The sequence below is a fragment of the Chroicocephalus ridibundus genome, chromosome 3 (genome assembly GCF_963924245.1).
Source record: "Chroicocephalus ridibundus chromosome 3, bChrRid1.1, whole genome shotgun sequence".
Classification (NCBI taxonomy): domain Eukaryota; kingdom Metazoa; phylum Chordata; class Aves; order Charadriiformes; family Laridae; genus Chroicocephalus; species Chroicocephalus ridibundus.
Window position 1 is genome coordinate 69,813,687 of NC_086286.1, and position 27,049 is coordinate 69,840,735.

Here is a 27,049-nt window from a genome sequence, read left to right on the forward strand (position 1 = left end):
CCAGGGTACAGTTGTAGGGTGTTTCGTTTTGTTATGTTTTGTTTTGGTTTATTTTGTTTGGTGTTTTTTTTGTTTTTTTTTTAATGTGTGAGGTTATGGCACAGTTCTTCCTTTGGAAGTATGCAGCATTGCACTTGGTCACCTTAGTGCACTGAAGAGAAGAGAGATCTCATGTTCCTGTAGTTGAAGGCTTGGGTCATCTTGGGTCATCTCTTGACTCCTTGCGTTGGCTGTCCTTCAACAAGTTTAACAAAGTGATGTGGTGCACGCTCACAGGTTGCTGTTAACATCCTTTTCTGCTAGTTCTCACAAGTACGGCATACTGCAATCCTCTTTTGCCACTGCCGCCTCTCTATATTTTGAAAAAATAGACCAATAGACCCTCTGTTGGACTTCCTGCAATGTGATTTAACTCTGACATCCTTTGTACCCTACCTGCTAGTTGGTACTTTTGTCAGTGGCACAGAGAAAATGCTGTCAGGTTGAATGTGCTAATAAATGGCAATGACGTAACGGAAAGGTGGTTTAAAAAGTCTGTTTTACTAGAAAGAGTATCTCCTTTTCCAAAGGGTTTTGTAAAGATAATATAATTGGACACTTCAAAAAAAAGATTGGACTATGCCAGTTTTCTGTCTGGCTGCAGACAAGTTGAAGATATACTTTGAGTTTAGGCTTACAAACTTCTCTTCTTTCCTGAGATTTGTCTTTGTTTTACATGAGGACCTGCCTCCATCTTTTCATTTTTTGTTTTTACTGCTTGAGTTCTTTAACGTCAGCAATTTCTTAATGCCGTTTCAGGAATCAGGTTGACCTTCCTCTTGCATTTTTCATTCAACGTGGCTGCCTAAAGGAGAAATATTTCATGAGTTTTATTTTTCCTGGGAACACCTCCAGTACTTGACCTCTAAGTACGTGGACTTTGCAACAGAAAGAATTGTGCCTCGGTGACACTTTTTTCCCCTCCAAATTACCTTCGTTATCAGTGACATTTTCACAACTACAAACAAAGCGATCCTCCTGTTGTACTTCCAGTTGTTCCAGGAGCAGCTTTAGCCTATTCTTTGAATAATATAAAAGCTGAAGGAATTGACTGAGAGAGCACGGGTTGGCTTTTTGTTCAGGCCAAGCCAAGTGGCTGTTTCAAGGATTTCACCAAACAACTTTCCGGAGTTGCAGACAGATAAGAGTGGTTTAATTCATGTTTTGTTTTGACCAAATTTTGTTGCCCTTTACAGAAAAACAAAACGAACCCCAAAATAGGAATTGAATGCTATGTCAGTGTTTCCAGGCTGGAACAAATAATTTGTTAAAAATGTGTAAGGAAAGGAGGAGAGTGTTCTTGCTTTGAAGCTGAACATTTTGTACAGCTGCTATTGCTTCCATTAAAAAAGGGAGGGGAAAGGGTGTGGACACGTGGGTGCCAAACAGTACATGATACCTGCAAACTGTCACCTTATTAAGGAAACTGTCCCCTAAGACATTTGCACCATTAGGACTTCTGATAATTACGACGAATTTCAGCAAGAAGACAGCCTTCTGGCCAACTGACTTAGCAGATGCCAAGTGGAAGCAAAGGAAACTATGTTGAGCTCTCAGGCAATTAACAGAAATTAATGGACCAGGTACCTACAGTCTGTTTCCTGCGGGTGTCAGCTCGGTGTCCTTGTGCTTCCTGCACTTCCAGCTCTGCTGACTTTCAGGGTTTTGGCACCTGAGGTCTCCTTGTTGAAATTTGCTGGGGTTTATCACTGCTTAGCAGAGCTCACAGGATTCCTGTGGGCGATTAAAAATTTCCCAGGATTCTGGAAATTTAAGGGATCGAGGGGGAATCATTGAAGTGATCCTGTGATGGAAAGAATCCCATTTTGACTCACAGCGTTGGGGTACAAAGGAGGCCTTCCAGAGGGATTTGCAGTCAGTAAAGAGCTGAAGCCAATCAGTCACCGTTTGGTGTGGTTTCAACCTGATTTCTGAAAGATGCATCTCCATACTGCCATAATTAAGGAAGCTTCCTAATCTGTGAAGGAATTTTTTGCATGTTCTGTTTTTGAGTGATTCTGTGCCTCATGACCAGGTTCATACAGAGATTATTTATTTGTTTGTTTGTTTATTGGACCCTTTCTGAAATGTATATGTAGGCACGGGCAAGAGCTGTCTGTACGCATCAGTGTCTGACGTTACCAGCAGATGCACCAAAAGGCACGGTTCTACTTCTCTTTTCCCTTTCCCACTCCCAGCGATGTGCTATTCCTACTTCTTTTCCACCAAAACCGTACTTGACCCTCTCTGCAGTGAGCTGACTGGGGAGCTAAATTAACAAAAAACAGACAATGTAGAAAGAAGAGGGTATTTTTATGTCAGGATAGTTTTCTAACAGTAGAACCACTGGTCTGTAAAAGATGGAAAGACCAAGGAAGAGGTGGTAGTTCACTCCCCACGACAACGTGGTCATTTTAGGTTGGCTTAGCTATAATGTGAAACCGCATCCTCAGTCTGCTTTGCAAGTGGATTACACTACGCTGCAAAACTCTTTGTGCCTACAGGGAAATGTGATGTGGAATGCTTCCTGAGGTAAACACCAGTGTCTTGGGATTTTTTTTTCTGTAACAGCTTCCTTGCATGAACATGCCCTTAGAGGAATTGATATAACAGAAGGGGGCTGACAGGAGATACTAGTATGTTCCCTCAAGCCCACATTATCTTGTCATAGTAGAGGAGATAACCAGATACCAGGATGATGGGCCTTAATGTAATAGCCCTGAATATAAAAACCTGCGGTAAACCTCATCTTCGGATTGTTAAGAAAAAGAACAGTTGGACTTGGTATGGAAGAGGGAATCTGCCAGAAGGAAAAAACAAAAAGTAAATAAAACAGAAAAGAAAGGTTAAGGAAAGTAAGTAAAATGTCTCTCTCAAACTGAATGTCCAAGTCAGTTCAAGTTCATAATGCTAATCAGGACATTAAATACACAAATAAGGTAACACTTGGAGTGGTTTTACCACAATATTCTAATAAAGTAAGCCAGTGTGATTTGTATAGGTATAATTAAAGTGTGGAAAAGCACACTTTAAGTAGTTGTTGTACCAGTAGTAATCAATGAGTAATAAGATAGACAGCTATGCACACATTACTGCACTGCTATAAAGTGTATGTGAAATTTTCACCCACAATAAAACCTTAAGAAAAAAGTGGGGAAAAACGCACTCATGTCAAATGATTTGTTGAGTCTAAATTAAAAACATTCTTCTGCTAAAGAAACAGTGACTTGTTGCGATATTAGAAGTAATTCAAGTTGCTCAAAAAGACATTTAAAAGGAGGGAGGCAACCAGAGAGCACTGTTAAGGTCTTCATAATTCAGAGCAGAGGAGAGAAGGCAATACAAAGGCAAAAGCAGTATACTGAAGAGCAAAGCATTATGAACCTGGATGAGGAAACTGCTACGAAAGACACTCAGGTGGAATTACGGGGTGTTTTTGTAGTCAGTTAATATGTGGTGTAAATGACACAGGGCATGAACAGAAACACTTTATTAAATAACTTGAGAAAAATTAGACAACATATCAAAGGGAAAATATCTAGTGTTTTCAAAGGGTACTTTGAGCTTCGGCAACGTTACTGGCCCCCTTCCATTACCCATTTTTTCTTTTATGTGTTGTAGAGAAAGAAATGATAAATAATTCAGGCCAAGGATAGTATAAACACCAGAGGGTTAGAATACTTACCAGTGGGGGAACTGTTTATACTGACTGTGAAACAAAGGCAGACAGCAGGGCAAAACATTTTGCCTTGGCAGGAGAGTCTGTAGACAAGTGGTAATTTTATCTTCTTTTAAGGTATTTAACAATTTTAAGCCCCTTGGATTGTTCTGCAGTAAGAGGAAGAGTTAAAGGAGCTCAAACAAGCTATTTTACTTGCTTGCTTTGTTTACCTTTGCTGTTCTTTTTCCCACACACATTAAAGGGATGATGGGATGGGAGAAAGTTTTTCATAAGATTATGTACGTGGGATGAGATAGTGCAGGTACAACATCATTGTGCTATTACTACATCTGTATTGTGTTAACCGTTCAGGCATGTAAATCAACAGAAAATTAATCTCTTTTTTTTGGTTCGTTAGCTTATACTGCTTTAGCTCTGCAAAGTAGGTTTTATTTTAAAGCCAACAGCTTTCCATTCAAGCATCAGAAAAAAAAAGAAACTTGATCATTTATAATAAAAGGGGAAGGAAATGTGGCCATACAGCCGCGCACCATTCATACCCTGAAAGAGGAGGCAAGTTGGAGCATTTATACTTTTATGCAGAGGGCACTCATCTAGAATGGACTGAAGCCGGTTTTTGTCTCTTTGTCCAACATTCAGTCAGTAACTTGGCCACTGCTTGGTTTTTTCCCTCTGCAGAATGTGATAGCAACTTAAGAAAACACAGCTACTGGGCCAAAAATCTGCTTAGTTTAGTATAAAAGCTTAGGGGAAGATGTAAGAATGGGAGAGGCACACAGTGGTACACTCCCTTCATACATCATTGTAGCATTTAGCAATCTACAGCTTAAGATTTATCAAGCTAAAGACTATATCAGCATATTTGTGTTACATCCTTGATGAACCTTCTATGAACTTTTCAAATAATTTTTGAACCTGTGTTTTTCCCCGTTATCCTGCAGCAATGAATTCCCACAGTTAACTCGAGTTAGAGAAGAAAATACTTCCCTCTGAAAGTGCAGGCTTCTCTTTTTTTTTTTTTTTAAATAGTTATGCACCATCTTTTTGCACTGAAAGAAGTGGTTAAAGTCATTCCATATTAATCGTTTTCATTCCACTTGTCATTTCTGAAACATCTAGCATGTATTCCTTCAGTCATCATTCTTTCATGTTGAGTAATCCAGACTTATTTAATATCTCCGCATATGAAAGTTGTCCTACGTCTTTGATAACTTCTTTTTGGCCTATTCTGTGTCTTGTCTTCTGGCCATCCAGCAGGAGATAGGAAGACCAGATCTGTACCTTTTATTTTAGATAAGAGAACATTATGAGTTTACGCAGTAGCACGAGATATTATGCTTTCTTTTGTTCCTAATAATCACTGATATCTTATCTGGATTTTTGCCTGAATTGAGGTGATACGGACATGAAATTCCCCACAGAGATATTATTCCTGTCTGATTATACTGATTTAGAATCCACAAGGGATTCCCCCCCCTTACACGCACTGCTTTGTATTTATCAGCTTTGACTTTATTTGGCATTTTATTTCTTAATTCTTTAGTATCTTAAGGAAAATGAGATAAGCTAGATGCATCTATTCACAAAATACTACCACTGCAGATAAAAATATTGCTGCGCTAATTGGAGCCACAACTGAAAACTGTGTTTTCTTCCTGACCTTCTAGGTAGACATATGACTTAATGAATGTGTTGCAGAAAATGGTTCGGCTTCAAAAGGAGGGACGTAGAGACTCTTCTGAGAATCCCTGAACATGTTATTATCTAGTGCCCCACATGCAACTAGGTTGAAAAGTCAAAATGTCATTTTGGAAATGCTAATGTTTGTTGGTTTGTTTTTGGTGTTTTTTTTTTGTTGTTGTTGTTGTTTTTTTCTTTTTTTTTTTTTAATTGCAGCTCTTTGCTTTATTTGGATTAATTATTCCATTGTTTTATCTCAACTTCTATTGTCTGTTTTGCTCCATATGCCTCCCACCCTCACCTCCCTCTCAAAAACCCCAACCTCAGTGTATCGAGCCCATTTCATTCCCAAGGAGAAGGAAGATTTTTTTTATGTGGAGATATTCTGTTTTCAATTTCTAAGCCTCTGCACTTAGGAAAGTGTAAAATATGAGTGTGGGAGATTGGTTTGTAGTACCTCTTTATTCTTGGGTGTAACCAAAGTTAACCATAAAATAAGTTTCCTGTACTTGTGTGGCCCTGAGAAAGGGATTATTTGAGGGCTGGAGAAAAAGCCAGAACTGGCTTTGTGCTCAGGGTCGCCTAGCCCTTGAATTTTCACTGGCTGGATGTGGGCACTAATCAGAAGGATTTTCACCCTGAGAAAGTACCTCAGAAGTCAGGAGAAGAGGCTGTGCCAATATGTTGGTAGGGAGAGCTTAGAGATAGACATCTAGCTGATCACTGACTTCTCAGTTCAGTGGCCAAACCATTTAACTTCTTAAAGTAAAAGTGAAGGGAATTTTGGAAGGCGAAGCTATTTCAAATTCAAAGGGGAAGGTTTATGGTTTTGGCGTTTTTCTCATATGTTAAAATACTGCGTTGTGGCTTGTTATGCTTAGAAAAAAAGTTATGTGCACCTATTCTGAATGTTTCTGTAAACCCAGCTTGCCTTTCCCATTACAGGGTGGGGAAGGAGGGTCAATAACAGGCAGAGGCTTTCTCGAAAGCAGGCGAGATAATTATTTGGATCCAGAGGTAGGAGCCTAAATAGAGTTCGGTGGGGCAGCTTCCCCAGTCCTCTGGCTGAGTTGAGAGAACTGCTTTATTTTCCTGAAACCACATTTACCAGGAGGGTAGCAAGTCCCATGAGAGGGGTTTCCTGGTGCTTGCAGTTATTAAAAAACAAACAAACAAATTTCTTCGAAGAAGACTCACATATCAAAAGTTTGAGGCAGGGCTTTGGGATCTGGCAGGGAGAGTCATAACTTTCCTTGTCTTCGTGAAAATCAGTATTTAAAATTCCTGAAAAAGTGCTACTAGCTTTCTGTACTGGGGCTGACAGCTTGCTGATAAACACTTTTCCCCCCATGGTTACCTGCTTTTGTTACCAATACTTATGTGAAATGTAAGGGGCTTCTTTAAGGTTCTGTTCCTATTTGTTTAAATGGTAATATGGTGACATCTGATTTATTTTTGTCTTCAAGTACTATTGTAGTGTGCTCTTAGCAGCTGGGTTCAATATGCAGAACCAGCAAACACAGTCTTAGACAAAATGCCCATATACATAAGCAATCTGAATTTAATAAATAAAATAGTTTACTTGTGTAATCTTTGAAGGTAGCAATCTCCATAATGGTGTATATTATTATAAGCTGTATTATTAGCAGTGGATCTTGTATTTGGAGAAGAAAACTGTACCATGCAATTTCTGCCCTAGTAATTTCTTCTCTCCTTATTATTTCTGTAGCATTGTTGATTTTGTTTGCCTTTCTTACGTGAATACACAAGGCTAGTTACTGAACTTTCAATGTGCTAGCTCAGCCTGAAGAGATGTTGATTAGCATCATATTTGAGAATTAAAACATGCCATAGTAGAAAAAGGAGTTGTGTGTTCTCAGGTTTGCTCTTCAATAAATTAATATGATAACTTAGAGTTATTAAAATAAGGTAGCAAAAAAAGAATGTGTTTTTTTTTTTAAATTTGGTGATTATAGAAGTATATTTTATTTCAGGTATTAAATCTGTGATGAGGTGGGAATAAGCTCACTTGTCTGAATTAGGGTTGTGTCTAAAAATCATCATTTATCTTGCCCTGTATTTGGTATCTGTCTGCAGTTTAGCCATTCAGTATCAGAATTCCTGAATTTAAATAGAGAGAGATTAACAGAATACAGGAGGACAAAGAACAATCACAACGATTCAAACCAAGGATCCAACTAAGTCAGGATTCTTTCTCAAGCAGTGGCCAGAGGAGGACTCCTCGGGATGAGAAGGAGCTTAATAAGAATGCATGACATTTCCCCTGATACCCTCTCAGCATCTGATTCCTTTCAGCAATAGTGCTGAGCCTGGTGGTGGTCTGATTAGTCAGGGGTAACCTTCATTTGCCCACAGCACCATTTGGCAATGAGACTGCTAGCTTTTTCGGCATGAAGACCTCTTCCTTCCTTCTTTATTTTTGAGCCTGCCTTCTAGCTTCACTTGATGACCTGTATTTGCTGTACTGGAGAAGGTAAAGATTAATTGAATCCTAACATCTCTCTGGTGTATGATTTTTGTAGAGGTCTGTCACAGTATTACCCCTAAATCATCTCTTTTCTGACATGAAGATCCCTACCCTACTCAGCTGTTTCTCGTATTGGGGGTGTTCCCTGATTTCAGTCACCGATGTTGCTCTTTACTGAAACCTAGTCATAAATAGGCAGATGCCTCAACATAAATAGGCAGATCTGGAGGGTTGTTCAGGGTGGTACCCTTTAGGTGATGTGCACAGTATTTAACAACAGTGCTGCCTCATCCTCCCACCCAGTGGAAGTCCAGACAGGATTTCAAAGCCAAGCTTCCACAGTGCTCCACCATCATGTTGCCTATTTGTTCTGAGGGATCATTTCTATGGGGTTGGACTAGATGACCTTTAAAGGTCCCTTCCAACCCAACACATTTTATGATTCTGCAAACTTGAGTGCAAGAGCTTCTGCCTCTCAGATGAGTGGTATGGACACAGTATGCAACCTATATCTTAAGGTGAGGTTAACTCTTAATTGCTAATGAGTGAACATTGAGCACTGTGGATTAGTTGTGCTGTAGATCTATTGACACTTGAGCTGGCTTTTATTGATTGTCCAGTTAGGTTACGATTGAATGTGTCTATTTCTTGTGAGACGAGAAAGACAATCGATGTCTTTCTAGTCAGATTTTTCTCCATGTAAGCGGTCACACTCATTACATAAATATTACTACAGAAAAAAAAAAATGTTTGTGTCAGTAGAAATAAGATGTACAATTTAGACTCTGTTACTGTACCAGGGGAGTTGCTATTCCACAGTAAATGATTGGTATTTTTTTGTCATATTTATACTTTGAATCTTTGTTACAACAAAACAAAGATAATAGGATATTATCAACTCATAAAAAGCTTCTACAAACTATTCCTCAGAACATATTTTTACAATCCAAATCATCTAGCACACACACTCATTTTTAGGCTGTCTGTGCTCGTATGTAATGAATTTGGGGTTCAATGCACTCGGTGTCATTTTAATTACAAGGACACCCTGTTCATGGCGACACTATCACACTTGACAATATACACGTTTTCAAACTCTCTAACAGAACAACCCCACCTGAAAAGTAGATTATGAAAACATCCCAATAAAATCAGTCTAAATAGTTTTTAGTATTTAGACTAGTGTGCTGCTTTTTCTTTCAAAGGCAAATATTTTCATATATTTTCATTCCCCATTTTTGTTCCACCAGCTAAAAAAAAAAAAAAAAGCCCTTAAACTTACTTGGCCCTCAGGAGTGAAGCTGTTCTCATGATAGAAGTGAAACAGTCACTCTTCTCCATTGACTACATAAGAATTTCATCACCAACTTCACTCTTCCATTTATACTTCACAACACTGCATTATCAAAACTCTTAATAGATCTTTATATTCTGTTCGTTCCTTTAAAGAAACATATATCATAATGTGTTTCTTATTAGCGTGCAGAAGAATTGGTGAGGATTTGTGTTCTGGTTTGTTTTCCTAGAAAGCTCTTCCAGGATTTTCATCACAGCCAAAATCCATTTGACAACAATAAGGTGGGCAGCTGCTTTGTTACCTATTCCCTTAATTTCATAGGTGTTTCTTACCATCTGTCTAGGTGCTGTGGCAAGAATGTTGGTTCCTTTTGGCTACCCAAATCCCCACCACCCCTTTCTGAAGGTGGCTTTCATGGTAAAGCTAAGCACATGCTGAAAAGGCAGTCTCAATCCGTGCCCTCCCTTTTCCTCTCTCTCAAACACCTGAACTTGTGCTCCTTCTTCTGTGCTGACACTGGCTCTTGTCTGAAGCCACTGGGAGGTGATTCTGTCCCTCTACTCTGCTCTGGTGAGACCCCACCTGGAGAACTGCGCCCAGCTCTGGAGTCCTCACCACAAGAAGGACATGGACCTGTTGGAACGGGTCCAGCAGAGGGCCACAAAGATGATCAGAGGGCTGGAGCACCTCTGCTATGAGGACAGGCTGAGAGAGTTGGGGTTGTTCAGCCTGGAGAAGAGAAGGCTCCGGGGGGACCTTATAGTGGCCTTCCAGTACCTAAAGGGGGCCTACAGGAAAGATGGGGAGGGACTCTTTATCAGGGAGTGTAATGATAGGACAAGGGGTAACGACCTCAAACTGAAAGAGTGTAGATTTAGATTGGATATCAGGAAGAAATTCTTTAGGGTGAGGGTGGTGAGGCACTGGAAGAGGTTGCTCAGGGAAGTTGTCAATGCCCCATCCCTGGAGGTGTTCAAGGCCAGGCTGGATGGGGCTTTGAGCAGCCTGGTGTAGTGGGAGGTGTCCCTGGCCATGGCAGGGGGGTTGGAACTAGATGATCTTTAGGTCCCTTCTAACCCGAACCATTCTGTGATTCTGTGTGACCTGGGAAAGCAGGAAACCTCCATGCACACACACCCCACACCCTGCCCCTCCAACATCAGTTTTAAACCTAAACTGCCTTGGATATAAAGTAGATGAGTGGCACTGCAAGCGACACTGATGGTGGGAAGTGGAGGACCAGGGTTGCCCTTTCAGGTAGGCGTTAGATGATTTGTAATTCACGGCTGTGATGTAAAACTGTGGTGTAAAAATTAACCAAGTGGGTTTCCATTTTGGTTTCTTTTGGCTCATTGCATAGATCGAGGGAAGTGTTTCAATGCCTCCTAAAATTAGTCCCCTTCTCTGTCATTCCAGTGGGCTGCCTTCTGGCATTTTTGGCAAGAAATATTTGGGCATGCTGTAATAAGAAATGTGAAGACTGGTGGTGGGAACATCTAAATATGTCTTGGAAAAGGTTATGAATAGAAATAGAGGGATTTGAGCAAGGAAACATCCCCTCAAAAATAAGTTTGCTCAGAAATGATGGATTCTGTCATTTTTCCCCATAGACTTGGAATAGTGTGAGCACACACAAAATCTGTAGATAATCATTAATGTGTAACCCATATAATAAATTGTATCCATTTTTTCCTTTGATGATAGTACTGAAGTGCTGACAGAAAGCTTTTAGCTTCAATGAAATGGGATACCTGAGGAGGAACTTCGGAGAAGTGGGGCTGGATGCCCTGCTGATCTGAAGGGGAAGCTTTTAAGTTCATCTCTGCTCCCTACCCATTTGTAAAGGTCTTGCCTCAATAATATGGTTTGTGAGCTGCTTTCCTTCCCTCCTTCTTCCACCTCCGTGCATCAAGGTCCGTGGTTTGGGTTAATGCTAACAGTAAAATCAGTCTTTAATCATAGCTTCCTTCATTTGGTGGATCAAATAACCAAAGTCACAGAGACACTGGAGGAGGAACTGGGGCTGCTGAGATGGGCCCCAGGGTGCTGCTGGGCAGGTAAAGTTGAGGGAGAACAGTGCAAGGTGGTGGGGTAGGAGCAGCCGCAATGAGTGATTTGGCATGTAGCCCTGGGGGCATGCAAACAGCTTGCAGGTCCTTGACTGTCATTCTTAACAACCTGCACAGGTACTACATGGCAGTGAGCAGTTTTGGGAACGCCAGTGCTATTTCAGGTGCCAGGTATATTATTGAGGATGGAGAGGGCTGGGAAGGTTAAATGTCCATGGTGCACCTCTTACATGCTTGAAGTTTCTGTAATTACTATTAAATAAGACTGTAAATGCTTGGAAACCAAAGCCATGCAGCTCTTCCTCTCAGCTGCAGGTTCTTTATGTTTCAGTCTGCGGTGTGTACAGCTCATTGCCCTTAAAGGGCAGAATACAGTTTTGTATTCTCCCTGGCCATGATACTGTCCCAACAGCGTGTGAAACTCCATCACTTAAAAGGCATGCAGGAAAGATGATGATAAAAATTTGGATTAGTGCTGGCCAGATATAATGTGACTTCCAAAGTGAGACATACAGGAGTCTTCCAGGACGTGCAAACACCCCAGCAGGAGGGTCAGTGGGTACCTGGGAAAGCGCAGATCTCCCATGCAGTGCAGTCATGTCATCAGTTGAAGAAAGATCCAGCTTCCCTAAGAAATACAGCTGGGCTGCCTGTAGGTAATTCCAAGTGGTTCTTGATAGCCTCGTGTGGGTAGGGTAGATGGCTTTCACTGAACTCCAGGAGTGCTTGCTGGGTGGGTTTTTTTAGCTTTCACGTTTTATAAAAATGTAGAGCTAGTAAGGTGTAAATCTGTGATAGTTTGTTGTTTTTTGTTTTGTTTTGTTTTTTTTTTGTCACTGAATTCTACAGAAATGCTCTAGTTTTCTTGCAGGTGTTTGAAGTATTTGCGTTCGATTATAAACATGTCACCGTAACATTTGTCCAGCAAAAAAAAGTTTCTGTGCTTAGTTTGTTTAGGCAGTAAACTGAACGTGAGCGTGACTAGAGCATCAACAGATACAACAACAATGCAAAAATCTTTGCAATATCAGTTTATCGGGCCAGCTTAGACTTGAAATTAAAAAAAAAATGAAAACCCAAGTACTTGGGAAGCAGGAAGAAAAAGAAAGTTGTATTCTCGTTACATAACTATGTAAAAGAAAATCCTGGAGTCCCTAAAATAATATTTTGTCTTTCTTCGGGCACTCTCTGCCTAATCTCTAGATATATTCCTTTGTCACTGACAGCATGTGGATGTGCATGCAGAATGCAGTGCTGTCAAATATCCCATTCCAAAGCCTTGTAGAGTTGAGTGTAATTCTTTCTTGGGAAGTACCAATTTTTGAAGAAGGCATTCAATTTTGTTCTTAACCTGCTGGTTCCTGACAATGAAGCAGATAAAATATTTCTTTCCAACAATAATCTCAACGTTGAGATCTCAAGGGAATTACTGATACATGTGGATAATGAAGTCATTGTGATCAAGTCTTTGCCTGAGACATTTCTATAGCTGACTCATTTGTACAGAGTGATTTTTTTATTATTTTTTTTTTTTTAAAGATTCGAAAGTCTTCTCGTTACAGGCACCTCTTCTTCTTACATGTATTCATTTTTCCTGTAGGAGTGTACTGCATAATGCAATCTTTTTGACAAAATATGTCATACTCTTCTAATTGATTCCCAGAGTAGCACAGCCTACTGTCATTCAATAAATAGACATGTGTTCTGCTCATAAGTTATGTAGAGGGATGACATGCTCCGATTTTTAGAAAGACTTTGTGTGTGTGTGTGTGTGTGTGTGTGTGTGTGTGTGTAAGCTGGGCGTGAGTTTAACCTTGTTTACGGTTTCTGCTGACAGTGCTAAAGCTGCACACTGTTCCTTTTATTTAAAGGAAGATAATAAAATGAATTCAGTGGTGTTTCAAATCAAGGTGAATAAAATGCCACAGTGATGCATAGGATATGAAATCAGTATGCAGAAGTTAGCAGTTTTCACTGTTGAAATAATTCTTATTTCAGCACTTCAGGTGGTCAGTAACTGCCGCGTCACTTAAATTAAATACATTTTAGCTGCATGAGCTTGCAGACTTTGTGGTACTTACCACACAAACGTGATATATTAGGCAGGTGTTCAAAGACAAATCAGTAGTTTGAGGTGAGCTTGTGACATAGTATTCCCCATTTGCAGACCCAAAATTAGAGATGATATTACGGTGAAATACGTCAGTGTCCTACCTAAGCCAACATCGTGAGCTTGCTGTTCAATTTGCCTTTTCTATTTGTTGCTGGTTTTTTCCCAGTAACTGATTTTCTATGTAATAATCTGTATCTCACTGTGTTATAGGTATTTATTTTGAATGTTTGTTTTAAATAGATTCTTTCAGTTTTTCCATTCCAAGTAATAAAAGATAATGAAAATGGTCTTGCAGACTCTCTGAAGTGATTTGAATAAATCACTTGATACGACGTGGTCACTTATTGCTTAGAATAAGTTCTTTTGTTCCAGACAACTAACTCTCTTGATTAAAACGTAACATTTTGTAGGTATTGTGTCTCAACCTTAGGATGGGCAACTAGTGTCAGATACTAAACAGTTGTGATAAACTGTATTTTAAAGTCACAGAGAGAATGTTTCTGGAGTCACAGGAATTATGTCTGCATGAGCATCATTAAAAAGGAAAAAAAAAAAAAAAAAAGGGAGCTGGAGAAAAAGCTTAGTGTCAGCATACTAGATCACAAGCTGTTCAAGTTTCTCCATGCAGCCACAATCACTTATGGTTGCAGGACAGCAGCTGAGATAAGTCTGAATTAGCTTTTGATTGTTTTTTGAAAAAATATACAGGCAGGCTTGTGGCTATTTGGAACACTTAACTGTAAAAACCTACCAATTTCTACATGATTTTCTACATTAAATCATTACATAGTTTAATATGTTAAAGTTAGTTATTTGTGGGCGAGTTCTTTTTATGCCTTTTCTTCACTGTACTTTGTAGGGAGATGTTGTTAACTTGCACGAGCAGCAGGAACCCACAATAAATGCTTCCTCCAAGTTGTCTGCAGACGACAAAGGTGGGAGCAACAGAAACTTTTCTATCAGGAAATAAACGAAAACAAACTCAAAGTAGAAAATTATAGCAGCTGTTAAAATGAGTTAAACTCAATGAGGAGAGAGAAGTTTTTGACTGTTGGGGAAAACAAAACAAAACAAATACAGAAAATTTGTTGCAAAACCTGTAAAGATTGTATGAACAAATAGAGAAGCCGAGCAGTGGCTTAGGGAAATATTAATTAAAGCCTGAAGAATGGCCAAGGCTTGTGAGAACTCCAAAGGGCTTGCAGCTGGTGAGGTTTTTATTGTATGAATCTATAACCAGCATTTGGTCTTGGAGCAGAGGAGGTGATTTTTAAACTCCTCTGAGGTGTCTGTGTGTTATTTTGTGTGTTACAGCTGGTATGAGGAAGTGTGCCCTGCTGCAGTCTGTTTTGGACCGGGTATTTTTCGAGGTGAGACACAGGACCAAGCATGGGTTTGGGTGGTGGTGGCTTGTACCGAGCCGGCGGTTTGTAACTGGTACAGTCTACCCAACTGATAGTGGAGGAAGGTGGCAGACAAGAGTGTAACCCCTGGGGAAAAAAAGAGACTGGGAGCCGGCTGGGAACAGAAGAGGCTGTTGTGGCAGCTGCCTCTCACTCCAACCCCTCTGTTTTCTGTGGGCAACCCTACAGCAGTTGAAGACTTGCTTGTGCACCTGCTCCTTTATTCTGATGTTTTTCAGATGAGTCATATCTGTTGGGCACAAGTAATCTGTATAGCTGATGTGTGGTATCTCTGGCACAGAATGAGTTTACGCTTACTCTCCTCCTTTCCCACAAGAGTAAGGTGGGCTACCCAGGGGAGAAAAATCGAGTACCACTATACAGTGTGCAAGCAAGAATCCCATCAGCTAAGCCCATAACAACAGCCTTTCTCTACTTAAAGGTGTGTGTGTGTCTGCATCTTTGAATTGGTTCGTTAAGGTTGTCCTGATGTAAATTTTGTTTATTGGGCTTCCCATGTCAGTTCTTGGCTAGTGCTTAGAAGGTACATCTAGTCACATGTTCTTAATAATGCAGAAAAATAAAATATAAGTTAGAAGAAAGACATATTTTTTCCCTGTTTTTTTTTTTTCCTTTTTGTTCTTTTCAGAACCCCTGTAGAGAACTCAAATCCCATTAATGAACTCTCCTCAGTGTGTTGGGCTGTCTCTATGATGTGTAGGCTGTTGGGTTTTTTTATTTGTCTTCCATGTGTTATACAACAAAACCATTAAAGACCTAACTACTCACTAGAGATGGCATGTATAGGGTGACAGACTGAGCTGTGTGTAGTCTGTCATGCAGAGAAAGCGAAAACTTGAGATCTTGTTGGAAATTTAAAAATAAACTGCAGAGTCTTTTTGTGACTCTTAAGGTTCACGATACCTCTGCCATTAATCAGATCTGTCCTTTCAGCTTGGGATTCCTCAATCCCCTGCATTAACCTGCTTTTCTAACCGAGTAGAAGAATTTTTCATCAGGCAATTATTGCTTTCTGTAATGCTTCCCCCCTTACTTGGCGAAGCCCCCTGTTTGTGTTAATACAGCTTTTGTTGGCTCTGAGGGCGACAGGTCTTGTCAGACTGCTGTCAGCCTAGAAGACAGCCAGGTGTCCTTTCAGGCAGGCACAAATCCAAAATAAATCTTTTTGTCTTGGATTCTGAGTTTTTTTACTAGCAGAGCATCACTTCCTAACCATTTTGGAGAGCTGAATGAAAATATTTCTAGTTCATATTAAAGATGTACCAAATGTGGAATGATTTTTTTCTAAATAGAAAAGGAGCTCAGTATTTGTGCTGAAAGTCTCCGCGGTTTGTATTTATCCTCAAACTTTTCATAGCTCATTTTGTGACTACCTTCCCGACCGCATAATTTCTTTCAGTTGTATTTCTTCAGAGCCCTACATATTGTTATCATCTTCTATTTTTTTCCCCTAACGTATAATTTATAAGACGACATCCACCCTTGACTGAAAACGCTCAGACAGAGAATGCAGAATTTCCTACAGTATTACCAGTTATTGTTCTTCAGTTGCTATTCTCGCTGTTCAATTTGTGGTTTAATACCATATTTGAATTTAAGCTTTCAGTCACTGCTGCTTGTTAATTCCTTTTTTCCATTGGATTAACCAGCTTTTAAGACCGAGAATTTTGTTTCCCCGCAAGTACTTGACTGCCGTATTTCTTTCTGCTAAATCTCATGCATTTTCTCCAACTTTTAAACAAACGTTCCTGGTTCTTCAGTTTTTCAATATTTTTTTAAAACCTGTGAATCCCTGAAGCCATATGTAATCTTTCCAGTACAGGAAGAGTAGTGAAACAGTATAGCTGTTGCATGGGATCGGCAGCCTGCTTCCCCACGCTCTCTGGCTCCGTGCCGTGGGTCTTCTGACGCAGCTTTGCCACAACGTCTCTGTGTGCAATCTGGAGCCCAGCAGAGGGGCACCAGCACGCTTCTGCGCTGGGCCAGCTCCTGGCAAGCAGGGATTTTCCACTTGGCCTGTATGCCCTGGCCTCTTTGAGAAACCTTGGGTGTCTCAGACTGCGCTCCCTGTGTGCATGACTCCTTTGTATGGCAAAGATGGTGCTCTAACTATCCATAGCCAGCGCGGGTCAGGCACTGAACCTGAACTAGAAACCCAGAGTACTTGCAAGAAATGTGCAGCCGTACTTAAACAGCTTCGTAAGAAATTGCCCTAGAAAAGGAAATGAGCTTGATCTAGGTGGGAGCTGAGTCAGTCTTGAGTCATCTGTGGAGGCATCTCCGGTGTACTCCCTGGAACATCCAGTATTAGCTGTATTTATGTGGATTTATTTGTTTATTTGTTTCTCTGAATTATGAAAATTTTTAAAGGAAGCCCGAATTCTTTAGTTTACCCGCTTTCTTAACAGCTTATGGCATAGTTAAGACATACCAATTTTAATTTCTGGGTGGGGGAGGCTGATGTTGGGCTTCTTTGAACAAATGAATGCTTTGTTATACTTGTAAAAATTAAGCTTTTTATGAGTACCCCTGTTGTATGTATTGGGTTAAACAGTTGATGCCCATCAGCATACCAGCTGTATAGCTTGGTGTAAGCTATTTGGCAGCGAGGGCTGACCATGCTGTCACCAGAGGGGAGGCACACTGCGCGCCTGAGCAGAGGGAGGGACCTTGCAGGGTACTAATGTGCAGAGGCTCCGTACGAGGCAGGGATGGGACGGAGAGTGGCCAGACTGAAGACATGCACATCTCTTCACGTTCAGCCTGTGTGGTGACTAGCCCACTCCTCCCCACCCTTCCAAATCCTTCTGCTGTCAGCAAGGAAACAGTCTCCTGTGACTGGTACATGTTATGCTCAGCAAAACATGACTTCATGTAAATAAAGAGGATTTTATCAAACATGCATCCACTATCAGCTTTTCCTCCAAAGCAGAATAACTTGTAGGATTCTGATTTGGCTTGATTTTTTTTTCCTCCCCCTGCTTTGAACTCATTGTTAGCAGTATATGATTATCACTAGGATACTAATGAAACTCCCTTCCTTTATTTTAAATTAAGGAGGTGTTTAGTGTTCACTTGCAGCCCAGAAAGCCAACCACATCCTGGGCTGCATCAGAAGCAGCGTGGCCAGCAGGTCAAGGGAGGTGATTCTGCCCCTCTACTCTGCTCTGGTGAGACGCCACCTGGAGAACTGCGCCCAGCTCTGGAGTCCTCACCACAAGAAGGACATGGACCTGTTGGAACGGGTCCAGCGGAAGGCCACGAAGATGATCCAGGGGCTGGAGCACCTATGCTATGAGGACAGACTGAGAGAGTTGGGGTTGTTCAGCCTGGAGAAGAGAAGGCTCCGGGGAGACCTTATAGTGGCCTTCCAGTACCTAAAGGGGGCCTACAGGAAAGATGGGGAGGGACTCTTTATCAGGAACCATAATGATAGGACACGGGGCAATGGCCTCAAACTGAAAGAGTGTAGATTTAGATTGGATATCAGGAAGAAATTCTTTAGGGTGAGGGTGGTGAGGCACTGGAAGAGGTTGCTCAGGGAAGTTGTCAATGCCCCATCCCTGGAAGTGTTCAAGGCCAGGCTGGATGGGGCTTTGAGCAGCCTGGTGTAGTGGGAGGTGTCCCTGGCCATGGCAGGGGGGTTGGAACTAGATGATCTTTAGGTCCCTTCCAACCCGAACCATTCTGCGATTCTGTGTGTGTAGTCTTGGAGGGCAATGTAGTAGGGCTGTTGTCACCCAGGCTGGGTAAATAGTATTAAGCAGCATAGTATGCACATGTTACTTGGGAATATAAGAACTTTTATGCATACTAGTTACTGTACTGATAACACTAGTGACCTTTTCTGGTTGTTTTTTTCTGTCTATGAATATAATTATTTGCATACAATATTTAATATTAATAATATGACACAACTGGTTAACTGTAGGAAGACTTATAGCTGGCGTTGATGGTGCATGCTTATTCTAGTCATCGGTGCCTAAATATCACAGTACCTTTAATATATAATGTCACATACATACTGATGTGAGCGTAATGTACTGCTAGTAGCTCAGCAGAATGGGAACTTTGTACTGATAAAATGTCAGTCTTAATTTTTGATTAACTTAGCTGTGGGCATTTTATGTCAAAACTAGAACTGGCCAAATACTGCAAAATGCTATGCATGAAACTACATTCGTTTCTTTAATGTCTTGCAGATGTACAAGTGCTCCTTTTATATAGTCTTTCAGAGATGTTAGTGGCCATGTCTACTGGGAGGGTTTTCATCAGATTTAACACCTTTAAGCAGTGGCTGAAAAATATAGTCAGGGAATGAGTCAGTAATTGAACTAGTCACACTGGAAAAGGATTTCCAAAGTTTCTGCTTAGCAAAGGAGGAAATGAAACTCACCATGCAGGGTCTTTGTTCAAACTGTTTAGTGTGACTGTCTTTACCTATTGAAATTGTTATTCTACTGATGAGTTGATAAACCATCCATGGGTTGAAATATTTTTTTCATGAAACGTTGTTTAGAATCTTTATGGCTGTTCTCAGAATAAAGGGTACAGTTCCCCAGTTTGGTTGCAGTGACCAGGGCAGCGGGGAGATGGTCACGGTGCTGCCAGACCTGGCTGCAGATGTGAGTGACTGGAAGCCACTAAATGCATTTGCCATAGCGGCCATCTGCAGGCAGAGTGCCTCGGCAGGGCTGGGCAGGAGGGAGGCTGCCGTGGTGGTAAGCGGTGAACCTCAGCTTCCTGCGGCACCACCCCTAATCCAAGCTCTGAACTCTAGAGCTTGACTGAAGCTGAGTTTTGATATTGTTTGTGAACCAGACCAAACTTCTAAGAGGGTGATTTTCTTTGGGGTTCCCTCTAATCATAGAATCATAGAATTGCTGAGGTTGGAAGGGACCTTTAAGATCATCAAGTCCAACCATTAACCTACCCTGACAAAAAGCACTTCTAAACCATGTCCCTAAGTACCACATCTACCCTTTTGTTAAACACCTACAGGGATGGTGAATCCACCACCTCCCTGGGCAGCCTATTCCAATGTTTAATAACCCTTTCAGTGAAAAAATGTTTCCTAATATCCAATCTAAACCTCCCCTGGCATAACTTGAACCCGTTTCCTCTTGTCCTATCACTTGTCACCAGGGAGAAGAGGTCAGCCCCCATCTCTCTACAACCTCCTTTCAGGTAGTTGTAGAGGGTGATAAGGTCTCCCCTCAGCCTCCTCTTCTCCAGGCTAAACAACCCCAGCTCCCTCAGCCAGTCCTCATAAGGTTTGTCCTCCAGACCCCTCACCAGCTTTGTAGCCCTTCTCTGGACACGCTCCAACACCTCAATGTCCTTCTTGTAGTGAGGGGCCCAAAACTGAACGCAGTACTCAAGGTGGGGCCTCACCAGTGCCAAGTACAGGGGGATGATCACTTCCCTGGTCCGGCTCACCACACTATTCCTGATACAGGCTAGGATGCTGTTGGCCTTCTTGGCCACCTGGGCACACTGCTGGCTCGTATTCAGCCGGCTGTCCACCAACACCCCCAGGTCCTTTTCTGCCGGGCAGCTTTCCAGCCACTCCGCCCCAATCCTGTAGCGCTGCATGGGGTTGTTGTGACCCAAGTGCAGGACCCGGCATTTGGCCTTGTTGAACCTCATACCATTGGTCTCAGCCCATCGGTCCAGCCTGTCCAGATCCCTCTGCAGAGCCAACCTACCCTCAAGCAGATCAACACGCCCGCCCAGTTTAGTGTCATCTGCGAACTTACTGAGGGTGCATTCGATCCCTTCATCCAGATCATTGATAAAGATATTAAAGAGAACCAGCCCCAGCACTGAGCCCTGGGGGACACCACTTGTGACTGGACACCAACTGGATTTAACTCCATTTACCACCACTCTCTGGGCATGGCCATCCAGCCAGTTTTTTACCCAGGGAAGAGTACACCTGTCCAGGCCATGAGCAGCCAGTTTCTCCAAGAGAATGCTGTGGGAAACGGTGTCGTATCTCTCTCTCCCTTCTATCCCCCCACCAATATCTCATATAAGAGGTTTTTAATTTTTGCCAGAGTTGCCTTCTTGGGACACTGCAAAACAGTGTTCTTTACTACTGGGTGGACGCAGATTGCTAGAGTGAAAAGCCAGCAACACCACTTCCTTGAAGGATGTGAATTGTGTTTAAAAACCCGCTGAGAGAGGAATATTGTGTGTGTGTGATGCTTGCTATGGGAATGGCAACCAAACCATAATAATGGCTTTGTCCTGTCTTTTAGTTATCAATGGCAGTTTTTAAGCCCGAAAAGTTTCAGGTTGCTGTATATCTAAAAGCAAGTTATGTGATTTGAAATTATAATTGGAGAATATTTGATGGATCTGGTCACAGAATAAGGAATGAGAATAATTAATAGAAAGTTAATTGGGTAACATCAGAAAAGTTTATCTGGTATATTGGGATTGCATGCTTCAGTTGATACTTAGTGTACTTCGGGGATTTCTGGTTGCACCTCACCTCTCGTTCTGATAGTATATTGTATTATGAAGAATATTAATAATGCTGCAGAACAATTACTTGTTCATTTGCTAACTGATTAAAATTCATGCATAATTTATTGGAACTGGGAGAGACTTTATAAATAAGTCTCCTTGTCCTCAAGAGCTTAAAAACAAAATGCATATGGTAATATAAGAATACGCTTTACCTCTCAACATAAAAAATTAATATGCAATGGTATATTAGTCTCATTAATGTGAGGTTTGATTTGTGATAATCGTGCTCTTAATCAAAGTGTATACTTCTAAACATAGCCTTATGTTTTAGAGGTTTATAACTTGGAGTTGGTAGTGCATCATGCTCATCAACGTTCATGTTTTCTGCCATAATATACACTGACCTTAGAATTCATTAGTTTGACATTTGATGTGTTAGTTCCGCAGCAAACAAACTGCCCTCATTAAGCCAGGCTGCATTTCTGAGCTTTGATGCAGGTAGGGATCTAAATTAGTTCACATGCACATTTCTTGCCAAAACAGGGTAAAACATGTTAATAATTAATTGAGATACTTTCGAGAGTTTTGTATATCCCGAAGCAGAAATGGGAACACCTTGGAGCCTTCACCTTTTCACTCTGTGAGGAGAAAAGGAGCTCCACTTGCTGCAGCTATGGCATGTTCACCGATTCCCTGGTGTCCAAACTGAATGGCTTGAGATGCAGATAATTTAGAAAAAAAAAAAACAAAAAAAAGTCTGCAAGAAATCCTTTTGTACCAAAATGTGGGAAACTTGGTTTCTTACGAAGCTAGTAAATATACTCACTGTTGGGAGCCAGCTCTGGTATCTGTAGGGGAATCTTTCTTTACTGCTGGATGTAGAGAATCAGAGAGTCATCAGCTGAACGTCCCCACACAGGGAGGGTGGGATGTCAAAGAAGGTCTGGGAGGCCCTCTGCGAGCCCCTCCATCACCACTCCCCAAGGGCTCTGTCAGTGACACTGGTGAGGTCATTCCTGGGAGGCAGAATATATGCAATGCTTGTGCGTCTTAGCTTCTCTTGTGCAGCGGGGTGGGGGGGAGCGGAGATGGGCCCCCCTTCTGGGGAAATCTTATGGTCTGGAGTTAAATGTTATTTTTAATGTACCCGCCGTGAGATCTCTCTACCTGCTCAGAGTTGCCGTGTTGTTAGTTCTGCATCACTGCTGTGCGAAACTCCCGTGTGCATTGAATTTAGCATTGTTGCCTAATTAACTGAAACAAATTAGTTGAAATATGAGCCATCTGGAATGAAAATGAACTTTCCCTGTTTATCAGTGGATTCATTTTATTAGAAAAGTACATGTTGCTTGTGATTTGTTTCTCGAAATAAATCATGCCCAGGCAATGTGCAGCTTCTCTACGTAAACATTTTTCAGGGTAAGGGGGACCTCACCTCCCTGTTTGCTCCATGGTTACCTTTTAACTTTGCAGCTGTGTTGAAATATTTAGGCAGGCAGAAGCTGATAAGAACAGAGGAAGACAAAAGGCAACGTACATTCTATCGTTTGAGTTTCTAAATTGGTAGTAAGTTACTGAAGGATAAAATATATGTCGTTGCTATGTGTCTCTATTTTGTCATTCTCCTGGCAGTTTTGCTCAGTTTTGAGTATTCTGAATGCCTGTAATAGGCATCTGTATCTTTTACCCTAACCGCATCTGGTGGGTTTGAAATGAACTGCAGCGATATTCATTTTTAGGCTATTCTGTGCAGGGCTAACGTATCAACTATTGCAACTGTTTCTTTAAGGAAAGTCCCTATGTGACTTCTGTTAATACAAGAAAATCAGTTATGTTTCTGAAAATCTCAAGTTATTGCCATAGTAAATTATATAAATGAGCATGAACCCAGATATTTTTCATAAAAAAATGTTGAGCAGTAGCAATGTATAAATCAGATAGAATTTTGTGGTCCCTAGCTGAGATTTTTAAATGGAAAAAATAGCATTGGGCAGGTGCCAGTGGTGCACCACTCACTTCCATCAGCTGAAATTCTCCTCAGTTCTTCTTCATTGATGTCAGTTTGATTTTGCTTTTGAGTTTTGAAATCTTTGCTGACCAAAACCTGACAACTTTCTGTGGAAAGAGCCCTCCTCTTAATGGGTTTTCCAGCTTTTGTCACTGGCTTTTTAATTTTTGTCTCCCCTACAGAGCCTCCTCGGCCAATAGCACCCCCACAGCTGCTAGGCGTTGGGCCCACCTACTTGCTCATTCAGCTGAATGCCAACTCAATCATTGGGGATGGACCCATTATCCTGAAGGAAGTGGAGTACCGAATGACATCTGGGACCTGGACGGAAACCCATGCCGTCAACGCGCCGACTTACAAGCTCTGGCACTTGGACCCCGACACCGAATATGAGATTCGGGTCCTGCTCACCAGACCGGGCGAAGGTGGGACTGGACAGCCAGGACCACCACTCATCACCAGGACCAAGTGTGCCGGTGAGTGTTGCTTCGGAAAAATGAACAAATGAAAGTATTTATTTAATGATTTAATTGCTTGGTGGGCTTGTGGCTCCATTAACTTGTAGCAGAACTTTAAGGTTCCCTTGGCACCCACAGGATCCCCAGTTTCTGGGACAATAAGGATTTGCTGTGTCGCCTTGCTTTGCCTGGTCACTGGCTAGGTTGCTGTTTGCTAACGCTGGGAGTGTAGGTTAGGAGACAGGATGTCAGAAAACTAAGAAAACGTTTTACTTCTCATGCAAGGAAGGAGACCTCATCATTTCTGGAAAGGACAAACCGCTTGTTTTTCCACCTTCGTATTTTCACTTATATTTTAAGTAAACTTGCACATAAAGGAACTTGCATGGGAAAAAAAATATCCGTGTAAGAAATAGAATTTTACAAAAAATGTAGCGTACTTCTGCATAATTTCTTTTTCCAAGCAGGTATGCATAGCCTTCCAGAATCTCCAAGAACTAAAATACAACTACTAAAATCTCTTAACTCCTAAAATACAATTACAAATATTAATAGAGATTTTTCTCCATTTTTGACTACCACGACCAAAATCATGTGCTGCTGAATCCTGCAGTCTGCTTCTGGTTTTCTAGAGTGCCCCTGCGTGGCCAGCACCAAGAAGATTAAGCACTGCCAACTTGTGTTATATGCTGTTCCTTCTAAAGCTACTTAAAGTTATTTTAATCTCAGCTTTCATAAGAAGAAAGATAATACCTACGTCTCATAGTTGCAGAGGAGAAAAATTATAGATTTGAGCATCAGACTGGGAGGCAAATAAGCGGAAATTAAATTGTGGGTTTTTTTCCTCTAATCTCAGGAATTTTTGCACTATATTAGATTTAGCAAAGAGTGCTGATAACCATCTATTCAAAACTGCATTAAAATAAGAAAGAAGAATTGCCGTTGCAGATTTCCCTGTGCCGTGTATGTATGTGCATATATAAAACAGAAATGTAAATGAAATATTTTTTTCACAAGGTGGTGACAGACCTCAGTGGGACAGCTGTTCGAGTTCTCATCTAAGCACGGATGACCACTCAATCTATTTACTTCGGAAAGAGGGTCAGGGTCTGGATCAGAAGCCAGAACTTCAAGTGGGCTGGGTCAATGAGGATGAATCCCAGAAAATTAGACAGCCTGTTTTGAAACTGGGCGTAGTACTGTTGGAAGCCGAGGCACACAGCTGGAGCAAGGCTAAACTGAAGGCATATTTTTTGGATTTGCGATCTTATTTATAATTTAGTCTGTCTTTCCTGTGAAGTAAAAAGATCTGTGTGTCCATCTTGGTTAAGATGACAGTCACTGAGATCTAACTTATTGAGGTTAAAGCATTGATTTATTGTACTGAATTGGTTTAGACATAGTTCTAAAAAAGTCGGAATTTGAAGACAGCTTCTGTTTTAAAGAGGCTGAGCTGAGACTAACAAATCCCAAACGTTCAGGGTTTTTTTCACAGCGCTTGAAAAAATATAATTTCATTTACCCGGTTTGTGACAGATGAAAGCTCTTTAATGCGAAAGGAAAAGAAAGGAAGTCATGATTTATGTGACGTATTTTTAGAAGCCATTTAGGGTAAACAACATTATTGTGGGTGTGATTTTATTTTTAATTTGCTTTTAATTTAACACTCACATATCAGGCATCAAGATTTAGTCTGGCTAGAGACAAATTTTCAGCTTAATTTAATCCACTATGAAATGAACCAGATCAAGAAAATACTTGAAAAGAAAAATCTGAACTTCAGTAACAATATTATTTTAATAATAATAATAATAATAAATAATAATAATAATAATAAAGTTTCAGCCTATGTACCTTGCAGTAAGACTCGTCGTCTTATTCCACGAAAGCAAAGGTGAATAAATGTTACTATTAACCAGTTTCAATTAGAAAAAGGTGAGTCAGCAAGGGTTTGCGGAGACTGAAGGATTATGCCTAGCATCAGGGATGAGTTGGGGACGGCACCGGGTTGAGCGGCAGGTCGCCCTGCTGCCTCCTCACCTGGCTGGGAAATGAAGACAGACCTTCCTTTTCCACACTGGTCTCCCAAGGTTTCTGTAAGATAACCGCGAGCCCAAATCAATAAGGATGTTTCTTAAAAAATATTTTATTCATAAAAGGGAAACTATAAACATAAAAATTAGTCTCTTCCGAAGAGAAGATTTATAAGAAAAGGTAAAGCTAATAATGGAATAGCTCACGCTGCAGTCTCGGCTGCTGCTGGTATTGTACAAGTGACTGGCAGGTGATTTACTGTGCTATATTAGATGACATCTCTGCAGCAGTACCTTCTTTCTGGAGATTCTTCAATTATTCCTAATTCTTGTTTCTGACAAGATCACTTATTTTTCAGACAGATACTCTCTTTTCTGTCGATGTTCTTTGTCAATTTTGTCTTTCCATAAGTTTTGTATGTATTAGTTCAAATTCTGAAGCAAATTATAATTGATTATCTGCTCGATGTCAGATGAAGTGGCAGGAAATAAATGAATTTTCAGCATAAATTTTGACTGCTCTCTGTACGGATTAAAAAGCACACATTAGCAAACGTTGATCCGATGAGTTGTTTAATGTTTACGTTCCAAGTAGCAGCGATAGCGAACTCAATGACACATCAATAAGAATAGGTTAGTATTCAGCTTTCTCTTTATTTGATATCTAAGCAAATATTAGCATTGTTTTCGAATTAGATTGAAAATGATTTTTCGCATAATTCATTCAGTATTTATAATTTCATGACATTTCTTAGTAACATATTACTGATCAGTTGGCCTGTGCTTTGCTGGAGATGTATTCTCCTTGTGAACAATTTGAGCGATGGTTGTGCTTATCTTGGTATGAGCACGCGCCTTTATTATTAGACATTTAGTTCATTTTCTGTCTCCTTCACAGCAAAACCAGTATCTGGTGACTCGTTTAGTAAAGGTTTACGCTAACGTTAAACAAAATTGTTTTCTAATGAAGAGATCATTCTTCCACTAGTCAAAAGTCCTCCACCGGCCCGTGTGTTTGCCTGGCATTTCCCAGGGAATCTGCCCTGCGCTGAAGCTGAGTGACGCCGTTTTGCTAGAAAACTTGCACGCTGTTTTGTCAGTCTGCAATTAAAGGCAGCGCCGAGCTCTCAAATGGGGGAAACCACTGAGTGTTTTTAAACGGCTGAAGTAAGACTAAAACATGGGAAGCAAAACGTTTTCTGACATTATCCTCCTTAAGAGCCCGGCGTGGGCTTCGTACTTCCATTTCTAAGCCCAGCTGAAGTCGGTGCCGAGCGCGGC

General features: G+C 41.0%; 1 protein-coding gene across 11 annotated transcripts in view; it reads left to right on the top strand.

Annotated features, from left to right (window-relative positions):
- PTPRK (protein tyrosine phosphatase receptor type K) overlaps positions 1-27,049 on the top strand; it is a 425,922-nt gene that overhangs the window by 225,352 nt on the left and 173,521 nt on the right. For all 11 annotated transcript variants that reach the window (XM_063329637.1, XM_063329639.1, XM_063329640.1 and 8 more), the window contains exon 7: positions 23,460-23,753. In XM_063329637.1, coding sequence (XP_063185707.1) covers positions 23,460-23,753 — 294 coding nt within the window. The remainder of the gene's footprint in view (positions 1-23,459; positions 23,754-27,049) is intronic.